The 12,688-nt window shown below is 37.5% G+C and overlaps 1 protein-coding gene across 1 annotated transcript in view; it reads left to right on the top strand.

Moving 5' to 3' along the window:
* Positions 1 to 6,920, top strand: part of LOC139914312 (coiled-coil domain-containing protein 142-like) — a 58,875-nt gene extending 51,955 nt beyond the window's left edge. Inside the window, exons 7-8 of the mRNA XM_078289302.1 lie at positions 6,170 to 6,329; positions 6,536 to 6,920. Coding sequence (XP_078145428.1) covers positions 6,170 to 6,329; positions 6,536 to 6,644 — 269 coding nt within the window. The 3' untranslated portion in view covers positions 6,645 to 6,920. The remainder of the gene's footprint in view (positions 1 to 6,169; positions 6,330 to 6,535) is intronic.
* Positions 6,921 to 12,688: the final 5,768 nt, after the last annotated feature.

The following is a 12,688-nucleotide window of genomic DNA, read 5'->3' as shown; positions in this document are numbered from 1 at the left end:
GGTTCATCGGATCCATCTCAAACTTGCTCAGCGTACATAACAGACCTTGACGATCAAAAGTTATTAAAAGCTTGAGTTTTCCTCCAACGGTGTGGGCGTGGCCTGGCGTCGAATTTCCATGTTTCGCCATGAAACAGGAAGTGCCTGTAACTCCACCGTACATGCTCACATCTGCCCCAAACTTCACATGTTTGATAAGTGTCCCGGCCTCAACATTTCTACATGCCGATTTTCAATCACTGTCATAGCGCCACCTACTGGCAACACAGGAAGTGCTTTGTTACTCGGCTGCACGTGGTCACATCTGCCCCAAACTTCACATGTTTGCTAAGTGTCATGGCCTCAAGACATCGACATGGCAATATTAATTTATAGTCATAGCGCCACCTGCTGGCAATACAGGAAGTGCTTTGTAACTCCACTGTACATGGTCACATCTGCCCCAAACTTCACATGTTTGATGAGTGTCCCAGCCTGAACACATCCACAGGCCAATATTCAGTTATAGTCATAGTGCCACCTACTGGCAACACAGGAAGTGGTTTGTAACTCCACTGTACATGCTCAAATCTGCACCAAACTTCACATATTTGATGAGAGTCCCGGGCTGAAGACATCGACATGCCAATATTCAGTTATGGTCATAGCGCCACCTGCTGGCAACACAGGAAGTGGTTTGTAACTCGGCTGTACGTGGTCAAATCTGCCCCAAACTTCACATGTTTGATGAGACTCCCGGCCTGAACACATCTACAGGCCAATTTTCAATCATAGTCATAGCGCCACCTACTGGCAAAAGGAAATGACATGTTTTATAATGAAAATTCAGAGTCACGTCGACCGGTCGGTGTCCAGTAACGACGCCGCGGCTGCGGCACACCCTGACGTGCGCGAAGTGCGAGGGCCCGATCATCGCTGCTTGCAGCTTTAATTATTATTATTATTACTCCTTTCACTTTTGGTTTCCGTCTGCACAAAGTCAGCCTCACAGCATTGTGGGTACATTTTGATGTCAACAAATGCCGCACATTTTAAGACATTTAAGGTTTTAAGTTAAAAATGCGGACAATGGGCTCTACGTCTGGCTGTGAAACGTTCTGAGTGACTTTACGCCTGCTCCCGTTGGGTCATGGATAGAGGAGGGATAGATGTTCTTTCTCTTGTTTTTTGTTTCGTTTCTTGCCTAATGGCATTGTTATATGTTTCGTGTATGTGTTTGTTTTTTTACCCTTTGTCATTCCCCCTGAGGTGCAGAATATTTGTGGAAATTAATATGAGACGTGTACATTTAAACATTGGCAATACAAAGCAGTTGGATGGTTCTAATACTATAAAGGTGATAAGTTGGAATGTAAATGGGGTCTCAAATAAAGTCAAATGTTATAAAATAATTTCACACTTAAAGTCTCTTGTATGTGATATAGCTATGCTGCAGGAGACCCACCTAAATGAAATCGAATCGTTAAAATTAAAGCAAAGATGGGTTGGCCAGGTATTTTCTGCGCCAGGAAATGGAGCATCAAGAGGCACAAGCATCTTGGTATCAAAAAAAATATCCTTTCAGTTTACAGACTTAATCGCTGATAAAGATGGAAGGTACATCTTAGCATCTGGACTTCTCCAACATAAAAAAAATTACACTCATGAACATTTATGCCCCCAACTATGGGCAAGTTGAGTTCTTATTAAACTTAACTGTTCTTTTATCAAGGTTTATGGGAGATCCTGTTCTGCTTGGTGGGGATTTTAATCTGGTAAATGACCCTTTGTTAGATCGCTTTAGTCATCCCCTTCCAGCAGATAATGCTCTCTCCGCTGCCCTTGAAGAACTCCAGAAGATGCTGAGATTAACTGATGTGTGGCGATGTGTTAATTCACTCTCTCGTGAATACACTTTTTACTCTAAAGTGCATAACTCCTATTCTAGGATAGACTATTTGTTATTGTCGAATTCACTAATTGAGAATGTGATCAATTCAGAGATTCATAATATCCTAATATCAGACCATGCTCCCATATCTGTAGCATTCTCTCCCTGTTTTAATTTACATAAAACAAAACAGTGGAAGTTTAACAACATGCTTTTACTGGATGAGAAATTTGTGTCATTGATAAAGGACAGATCAGAATTTTTTGAGATAAACTTGAATTCTGTTTCATCAATACAGACGGTCTGGGAGGTTGTATTAGTGTATTAGTTACGGGACTGCAAAGCAAAAAGAAAGAAGCCAAAGGAAAAATAAGCTCATGTTGGAACTGAAAAATCTAGAAATGCAACATATGAGACATCCTAGTGATCAGAAATTAAAAGATTCGGTGCTACTCACTAGAACGGAGTTACAAGCAATTCTACATGAGGAAACCCCATCTGCATTATATAGACTCAGGAAAAAGTATTTTGAATCTGGTGATAAAGCTCGCAAAATACTAGCACTTAGATTGAAACAAATGGAGAGTAATTCTTCAATATCCGCCATACATGATCACAGTGGATCTCTAATATGTGAACAGAAACAAATAAATTTGGCATTTCAAGAATACTATTCAAAGTTGTATGAATCAGAATGTAAACACAACCCAAATATGGTAGATGACTTTCTCAGTAATGCACCCCTCCCACGTCTGAAAGACAATGAAAAGGCTTACTTGGAGACAGATGTCCAGGAAATGGAGGTTAAGGCAGCCATTAAAGCTCTCACTGGTGGTAAAGCACCAGGACAGGATGGTTATAGTATAGAATTCTATAAATGTTTCCAGGACGTCCTGTCTCCAATTCTGACCTTATTATACAAGGATATTATTGCCATTCAGTCCATGCCTAGTAGTATGAACACAGCTGTTATTTCCCTGTTACCAAAACCAGGTAAAGACCATTTACAAATGCGCAATTTCCGTCCCCTCAGCTTGTTAAATAATGATTATAAAGTGTTCGCTAAGATTCTTGCGATGCGTCTTGAGAAAGTTATCTCTTCATTAATTATTTTAGATCAAGTGGGTTTTATTGCTGGACGCCATGCTGCTCATAATATGAGAAGACTTTTTCATGTAATCTCTCCAACACCCAGCTGTTGCAATCTCACTCGATGCTGAAAAAGCATTTGACAGGATAGAGTGGTCTTATCTATTTCACATACTGCTAAAGTTTGGTTTTGGTCCAATATGCATACAATGGATTAAGGCCCTCTACCATAACCCAGTTGCATGTGTCAAAACTAATGGTTTAATATCTCCTCCTTTCCAGCTTTTCAGATTCACCAGACAGGGATGCCCAGCCTCACCAGTTATTTTTACGTTAGCACTTGAACCCCTTGCCTGTGCTATTAGGGCTAACAAGAACATAACCGGTATCACACTTTTTAATCATGATTTTAAAGCTAACCTTTATGCAGATGATATCTTATTGACATTGTCCAGACCAGATCATTCAGTTCCACATCTTCTTAAACTTATCAGTGATTTTGGTCTGTTTTCTGGGTACAAAATCAATTGGTCTAAGAGCGAAGCTATCTCTTTAAATCGTCGTACATGCCCTGGACACCTGACCTCAACCCCTATTGTGTGGAAGTCACAGGGCATGAAATATCTCGGAGTTAACATCAGATCTCCAATTGATAGTATTTTTGAGTTGAACGACCCCAAGCTTTTGAAAACTGTTAGAGAAGATTTAAAGAGATGGACAAATTTACCGTTATCACTGTGGGGGAGGGCAGAAGTACTTCAAATGAATGTACTTCCCAGATTAGCTTTCCTTTTTTCTGCAATCCCACTAAAATTTCCTCAGAAATGGTTCAACGAGATTAGCAAAGTATTTTCAGTGTTCCTGTGGAAAGATAAAAAGCCTAAAATCAGCCTAAAAAAATTAGCTGTTCCTAGGAACAAAGGTGGGTTAGGGATACCAGATGTGTATTTATATTACTTGGCTTACAATGGTGTATATCCAATATCCTGGGCCTACAAGACCAATCTTGTAGATGCAGGTAGCTGGAGATGGCTGGAGCAGAAGATTGTGTCTGAAAATAACAAACATGTTTCCCTAGCTTCCTTCTGGTATCACCCTAAATATGATAAGCGCATCAAAAGCCCTTTAATTCTGTTTTCGTGTGAAGTGGTTAAAGTATTACATAAACGTCTTAAAATCAGTGGTTTATCCATGCCCTCTTGTCCCATATGGAAGAACCCATTATTTACAGCTGGTGGTAAACCTCTTTCTAATGATATATGGCAAAATAAAAATATTGCTGAGCTGGGTCAGTTACTAAAGGATGGAGATATAATACATTTTCATCAACTTGAGATAAATTTCAGTTTAAATATTTCAAAATTCTTCCAATATTTGCAGCTGAAATCTATTTTGCGTAATTATACACTTAAAAACATTACTCTTGGTAGTAATGAAACTATTGATATTCAATTAAGAGATGCAACCACTGGCAGAGGAACTGTCTCCAAATTGTATAGATTATTATGTCATACCTTTTTTGACTGTAGTGCATCCATAAAAGCACAATGGGAGAAAGATCTGGGTGTACCTCTCACAACAGATCAGTGGGAAGCTATACTGAGTCGTTCAAACTATCTTTCGAATTGTGTGAGGTATAAAGTTATACAAATGAAGATTTTGTTTAGGTCATATATCACCCCACACAAACTGAAGAAAATGAGCCGTAATGTTTCAGATATGTGCTGGCATGGCTGTGGGATGACTGACACTCTTATGCATCAACTGTGGCACTGCCCAGAGGTAAGAAGATTTTGGGTAAATGTGAAAGATTTTTTGTGCAAAATATTGGATATAAATTTCCCATTATGTCCAACAGTGGGTCTACTGGGAAGTAAGATAAACGGAGTAACCTCAAAAGAATTACAACACTCTTTGAGTCTAATCATGTCAGTTTTGAACAAAAACTAAATAAATTAGGATGCACATTAATAATAACAGCCAGTGGAGACTAGGAGTCCCTGTTTTGTTTTCATCTCTTATTTATTTTTATTTTTTTTGTTGTTTTTACTTTCACTTACGCATGTATACGGTACTTACAAACGAGCATACATGGTGTATGTTGCTGGTCCACAAGGCCATGATGGCAATTATATAGGCCTATGCTGGTGTATAGCATCCTGAATAGATTTGTGTTTATATAGAGTTTTTTGATATCCCTAGTTTGAACTCTCGCGGTGAGAGGTAATCATGGGGGCAGGGGCTTTAATGTGTTATATCCTGCCCTGTCAATGTTTCTGTATATTGTTTTTGTTGCATTATAAATCTGGAAAATAAAAAATCTATCTGGAAAAAATACAAATGCCGCAGATTACTATTGGGATCATCATTTCTTTCCCTGGTATTAAAAATAAACTACTATTGCACAGTCAAATAGGGAGGGGGTAGCTGGCAGCCGTACCTTTTTCATATGTTTTTGTGGTGGACCATTCTATCTGTGGGTGGGACACCACTGGTTGATATGAATATTCTGTTAATTGGTTAATCTGATGAAATTGCCATTTCATTCACGGCAACAAAGAAACTCAATTGCAAGGTATCAACGGTGCATGTGAACAGACCTCAACTGGAATATGGCCAGTAGAGGGTTATCAGGTGACAGAGTGCACCCTCTGGTGATCTTATTTGAGGTCCTCAGCTCTTGTAACAACTTGTAACAGTTGTATTTCTAAATGTACACTTGACTGTCAACTCAACTGTATGAAACAGTTCATTTTTGTGCTGTTTTTGACGGGTTGACGGGAACTGTACAGCAATTAGCCTAAGCTTACAACCATGGATCAAAATGTACAAAATTGCAAAACTATGTTTACAAACACAAATCTAAATGTACAAGTACAGCTTTATGACATATTTAAAATTCCATTCCAGTCCATAACCCTTTCTCCATGCATGTAAACACAACATAAAGCGTGAGGCTGGGCTCCATCCAGAGGCTCATCTACCACCACCTCCTGAGACGGAGACATATGGTTATATATAGGAACCCCCCAGTGGCCACAATATATTCAGAGATACCTCCCGACTGATGATAAAATGCATTGTTCAGAAGTAAATATTAACACAAAGTTAGAGAAGGACATGGAGCACCAATTCATCAGTTTGGCATTAAAAAAACTCTCTGCAGCACTAGGGGAGAAATACCATTAACCTTTGTCTGTCTCTCTTCAGGTCCTACCACAAGTAGTAGAGGTAGCACTGATGCAGCAGCAGGGGGCAGTATAACCAACCTGGAGAGTATGGAGGGGGAGGTCTTGACTCAGTCCCACTTAACCACTGACACCCCACCGATGGCACCATCCCCCCCTAGAGAGCCCTACCTCGCTCCAAGGTAAATTATATGGGAGAGTGTTTGGACAGTTGCTATGTAATTCACAACTGGATGCACTAACAGTTTGTATTCTCCCCTCAAAAATACTTCGTGTTTTTTGTGGAAGAAAATTGGAGACAAAAACTAATCTCCATGCTATAATAATGGAGTTTAAAAAACAATATTAATCTATATTAATGTAATGTGTTCTTATTTTCTGCTCCTAGCTTGGCTCTGGGTGCTGTTCAGCAGGAGTGGTTGGACCTGAGAATCCACAGCAGCGCCCCCCGTTGGCGGCTTCCGGGACTGCACTGTCTTTCCAAGTCAGAACCCTAAAAACATAAGTCCCTGCAGAGATCTGACTTGCATACTGACTTAGAATTGCTTTCTCTGGCAATTTTGTTCAATATTGAGACAGAAAAATAGGACCATGGACCATGGTTTGAAGGAAATATCCACCGAAAACCAGTTTAGAAATATTTTTTTTTATTTCATTGGTTATTGGACAGAACATATTACTCTTTTGCAAATAAGTACTTGATATTTTTTGTGTTTATGGAGGTTACTTGTGTATTATGTAAATCCTTTTTATTGAATGCTTTTATATTTCTTTCATGATTGTGCTACTACTTGTCAACAGTTGTATATGTCATATTTATATATATATATATATATATATATATATATATATATATATATATATCATATACTGTATATAATAAGGCAACCATTATTCATTATAGAATGTACATACTTGTGTCTGTTTTACTGCTTGCATATAGCTGCATTATTTGTTTGTGTGTGTATGAGTGCAGAACAGATTCAATTGGGATTTATTTATTTTTTTACATTCTGCACAAAATACCTCACAATGACAAAGTGAAACATTTCCAGGACAATTCTGGATCAGCTAGGCACATCTGGATTTTCATTTTTTTTCGATTCTAACTTGAAGATTTGCTCAAGGTGGATCTTCAAGTCATTCCACACATTTTTAATGGGATTCAAGTCTAGGCTTTGACTGGGCTTCTCCAAACAAAGAATCTGTAACAGTGCTTGTAAGTGCTCTGTAATCTTAGAAAATATTTTCATATCAGAGTTTCAATGTACGCAAACCATACACATGCCAAATGTACTGCAAATATTAAAGTCCAGAATACAGAATACATACATTTGGCCATATACATTTTTAGGTATATTTACATAGATTCTTGAAGGGTCTGACTTAAGCTATTCCATAGCCTGTGGTACCTCAAAATACCAAACATTACCAATGTAAACAAACATTTCATTGAGTCAAATAACAAGTAAAGCTCATGTTTATTTTCAAATTCTGTATCAGTTGGCATCAAGAAATTTTGATAAGAGGTTGCAGTTTTTCAACAAAGGGCGTAATACGAAAATTATGGATTGAGTATTTTTTTTTTTCTAAGGCGGCTGAACTCCTTCAGGGTATGCAAAAAGTTGATGATGCTATTTTATACCTCAATGGTTGAGACTGTTGTCACCTTCTCTATGCTTGCGTGGTTTGGTAACTTAAGCTCCACCCGCAAGAACCGGCTGCAAAGCATGGTCAAGGCGGCTGGCAAGATCATTGGGTTTATCTAATTACTATTCCTGACATCTATAAGAAGTGGGCTGTCAGGAAAGCCAGGACTATCTTGGGAGTTTGAGTATCTCCCCTCAGGTCGTAGGGTCAGACAACCTCTGGCCAAGACCAACAGGCTGAAAAACTCATTTATCCCCCATGTTATTAATATGCTAATTTCCTTTAGCTGAAGGGACTGTGATTATGTTTGTGTTGGGTTTTTATTCTTTTTTTTTTTTTTTTTTACCTGGCTGCTACAAGAATTTCCCCTTGGGGATAATAAAGTTGAATTGAACCGAACTAGTCTAGCTATGTTACTTGTGTTACTATGTTATGTGTTACAATCCTGTGTGAAGTGTGAAATTCTAGTACATGATGTGCCGATGGGTTAAGTAAATTAGTTGGCATGGCTTTTTCGAAAGAATGTCCCTCTACCATCAATGAGAAAGCAATTGAAACCCCTATATATCAATATTTATGATTAAAATTAAAATGATTAAAAGTCTGTCATAGGCCCTCTTGAGATATGCCCATTTTATTCATAGCCATTGTGGCCCTGACACGGAGTTTGACATTTATTAGGTTTCTTAGATCAAACCATAATTTAAGTGTATTGTTAAATGTCATACGAATTAAGGTTATGCATTTATTTTCAAATTCAAACATTAATTAGGCTCCATAATTGAGCTAATATGTATAACAAATCACAGTTCAACAGAAATTAAAATAATAAATAATGGCCAATCAAAAAGTACAACGAGCTTGTGATGCACAGAGTATAAAAAGAACACGGTAAGAAACTAACTGTCAATGGTAATTGCGAAAAGAGGGGACACACTGAGCCTGATGAGAAATGCAAGCTACCCGAAGCTTGCAAAAAAAGGCTTTTTAACTGGGAACTATGGGAAACTATTTACAAATATATTCTTGTTCATTTTATGTCCGTTGGGTCAGAGCTGAGCACTAGTGAGAACTCCACTCTTGGTGATTTTCAGCCAATTCCTCCACCAAGGGATGATGAGAAGTTAACTTCAGCATATATACTGTATATGTAAATATATATAATTCATTAGGAATCATATGTAATTCCTTCCAGTGAGAATAAAAGAGCATAATGCAAGCAACTGGAAATATTATTGTGGAGCTTGTGTTTTGAGTAACCATACTTTTGTGTAAAACATTAAGATGTTTTAAAGTGGGGGTAAATTGTTTCAATAAATCAGTTAATACATAGTAACTTGGTGATTAACATAGGGAAAATCAATGAAATAAAATATAACCTTTACCGGTGTTTATTACAGTGTTTCACAAAACCTGAAACACATGTATCAAATCCCTAAACCAAGTCTGCAAAAATACAAGCACATCTTCTGCTTTTCACTCCATTTTCAATTTTTAATCACACTTTGTGCAAAACACACAGTTCTCCAGATTAGGCACAACATAAAAAAAAATAAAACCGCTTGTGTTCATTTGGAAAGCCATTCAAAATGCAAAACTTCATTTACCAAATGGCTTTAGCACTATCAAAAATCAAACTTGACAACTACATACTGTACAGAAAGGAAAGGGCTATAGAGGAGGTGGTGTTGCTACATATTTTGCCTCAAACCTTGTGTCTGAGCGTGTAATACCTAAAGTGGATCCTACTTATTTTGAATGCCTTTTTGTTAAGATAATTCTTCATGAAAATAAACATTTGACTACAGAGAATATCTACAGGCCTCCCTCTGCTCCCTCTGACTCTACTAAATGTATATTGTCTACCATTAACTCATTCAATTGTTGAAATTAAATTATTATTCTAGGTGACTTCATTGAATTATTTGGCAGCATAAATCTTACACAACTACTTAGTGAACGTACTAGAGTGGAACAGAGGTCCAAGTTTCTGCTAGACTGGATTCTTGTCACTAATCCTGATAGGATTATGAAATCTAGGGTTTTATCTGACTGCTTTAGTGATCATTCAGTTATTTTCTGTGTCTGGATGGAACATTAAAACCCATGTCTCCTCCAAAATATATTAGAATGAGAAAGTGTAAGTAGATTTCAGATTTCAACTAATTCCTTTTGTTGAAAATGCCTGGAACTTCTTGTATTCAGAGTTGACTAAAGTTGTTGATAAACATGCTCTTGGAAAATGATTAGTTAAAGGTAGACATTTACCTTGGACTAGCTCAGACCTAATTATTCTTTTTAAACAGAGAGATAAGGCCTGAGCATAATATCAAGCAATAAAGGATCCTGTTGATTGAGAAACATACAGGTAAGGAATCTGTGTAAAATGAAATGCTAAATCCAACTTATTACAAAGATTGCCTCTCTCAAGATTCCCATTACCCTAGACAGTTTTGGAACCAAATACGTATTCTTAATAAATCTAACAGAAGTTCCACAAACCTGATCAGAGTCAATAATGAAATTGTTTGTGATCCTTCAATTATTCCTAAAGCTTTCAATCAACATTTCTCTTGTATCTGTAGTTCCCCCTTATCTGATTCTTGTAGCACTGTTAGTTCCTCTAACAACACTACCTGTAGCAGCTCTTTCTCCTTTAGAAAAACCTGTCAAAGTTCAGTATGCCATCTGTGAATTGAAGGAGGGTAGTAGTGCTGGTCCAGATGGATTCGAGGCCAAGTTCATCTGGCTTCAGACCAAATTTCTCCACTACTACTGCTGACCTCAAATTTACCAATGATGTGTCTTCATCCTTTTGATAAGGGTGAGTTCATTGGTGCAATTTTTATTGATCTTACCAAAGTATTTGATATGGTTGATCACTACCTTCTAGCTCTATTCCATTGGTGTATCTCAACAGGCTTTACTTTGGTCAATGTGTATCTCCATAACAGATGTCAGTGTGTTATTTTTCATGGTAGTCAGTCTGATTATTTAATCATGGAAAAGGTTGTGCTGCAAGGTTCTATGGGGCCACTCCTTTTTTCTATTTGTATTAATGATCTTCTGCAAATTTGTTCAGACTATCATGTCCATTTATGATGACACTGCTATTTATACATGTACTTCCGATATACCACAAATTCAAAGTTCATTGCAATCTGATTTTAATGTTGTACAAAACTGGTTTCTCAATAACAAACTTTTATTGAACAAAGGGAAGTCCTGTAGTATGCCGTTTGGTACTTAATATAATCTTACTCATACATGCAATGATCTGCATATTAATTTTTATGATGGGTCACCACTTGAGAAAGTTGATGTCTTTAAATATTTGGGTCTCTGGATTGATTCTGAACTTTCCTTTATGCCCCATATAGATTTTGTTACCAAAAAAATAAATTGCAGTCTGAGTACACCATATCTTTCAATAAATAGTTTCACCTTTCAGGTAAGAAAAATCATTATTTCTCAGTATTACCTATATTTGATTATGCAGATATTGTTTATCAGAACATCTCCGAAACACATTTGCTTCCTCTAAATGTATATAATAGTCTGTGCAGATTTGTTTTTAGGGGTCCTTATCGAATCCATCGTTACTTTATGTTTGAATCACTTAATTCGTTACTGCTAAATTCCAGAAGGTATTTTCACTGGCTGCAATTTATTTTTAAATGTATTAATTTTAATTATCCTTCCTATGTGTGTGTGTGTGTGTGTGTGTGTGTGTCCTCCTGAGGGGTCCTCAGTCTTTTACAGTCTAATGTGGCTTGCAGATAAGCGGTTATTCCTTTTCATTAGGAATGTGTGAGAGAGTCTGAATCCTTTAGATGACGGCGCATCCTGCTGTTAATCTCATGAGATGTTTGTGTATCTGTTTCTGATTCGTGGGAGAACCAACTCCCAGGTTTTCGGTTGGTGTCAATCTTGACACTTTTACAACCTCAGGGGTGAAGGGCCATTTTTTTGCTTGGAACAAGATTAACCAGCATGAACAAACTTTATGTTGTGGAGTCCTGGTTTCACTACAATAGAGATATGGGTATATATTGATGCCTCGGCTGACATCACATGCATTGTTGTTTTCTTCCTACAGAGCAAGGTTAGCAGCAGTTGCCTATTCTAGTTTAGCTTCCCATATAAGAAAATTTGACTAAGCAGGTACATATCATATCAGGGGACAGGCAACCATGTCTGGTTATGTACTTGTAAACATGTCAAAACAAGGACTTGGTTTTTATTTATTTAATTTGAAAATACAAACTTAAAGTGATATTGTCAGTCCAACTAAATAATTATAAGTGCAACATGCTGGCCTTTTGCACTCTGAGATATTGCATAACCTCTTTGATCCATTGAGAGTAAGTAGGGGGAAGAGGGTCTTTGCACTTAAACAGTATTAGTCGCCTGGATAACAAACTAGAGAGGATAAGATATTCTCTCCAAGGGTCCGTACTGAGATTCTATACGATTTGGCAGCCCTTCCTGACATTTGTGGAAAATATGGAAGCCGAGAATGTAACTCCGTAGTACTTTTTATTATTATTGTTATTATTATTATTATTCTGTATCTCAATTTTTTTTTTTTTAAATAATTTTGGAATATGACTAGCTTTATTTCATTGGTGCAGGTCTGAGGGGTGGGTGGTGTTGTGTTTACAAACACATAGACACTTAATGTGGATGTTGATGCTGTGCACTGCCACTGTCGCTACGCTCCCTTACCAGTAGGTGTCTCCGTAAGACTGTGTAGAGTAGAAGGAGACTGCAGAATGATAGGCAGAGAAGAAGAGTGTAACAAAGAGCGAGCGCAGATGAAGTTATGTACGCTATCAGTGTTAGCGGTTGCTACAAGTAAATTAAAGTACTCAACTGTTCGCCGTCTCCT

This window comes from Centroberyx gerrardi, chromosome 16 (assembly GCF_048128805.1).
Source record: "Centroberyx gerrardi isolate f3 chromosome 16, fCenGer3.hap1.cur.20231027, whole genome shotgun sequence".
Classification (NCBI taxonomy): Eukaryota; Metazoa; Chordata; class Actinopteri; order Beryciformes; family Berycidae; genus Centroberyx; species Centroberyx gerrardi.
Note: the sequence above shows the minus strand (reverse complement) of the source record. Positions and strands in the feature narration are given on the sequence as shown.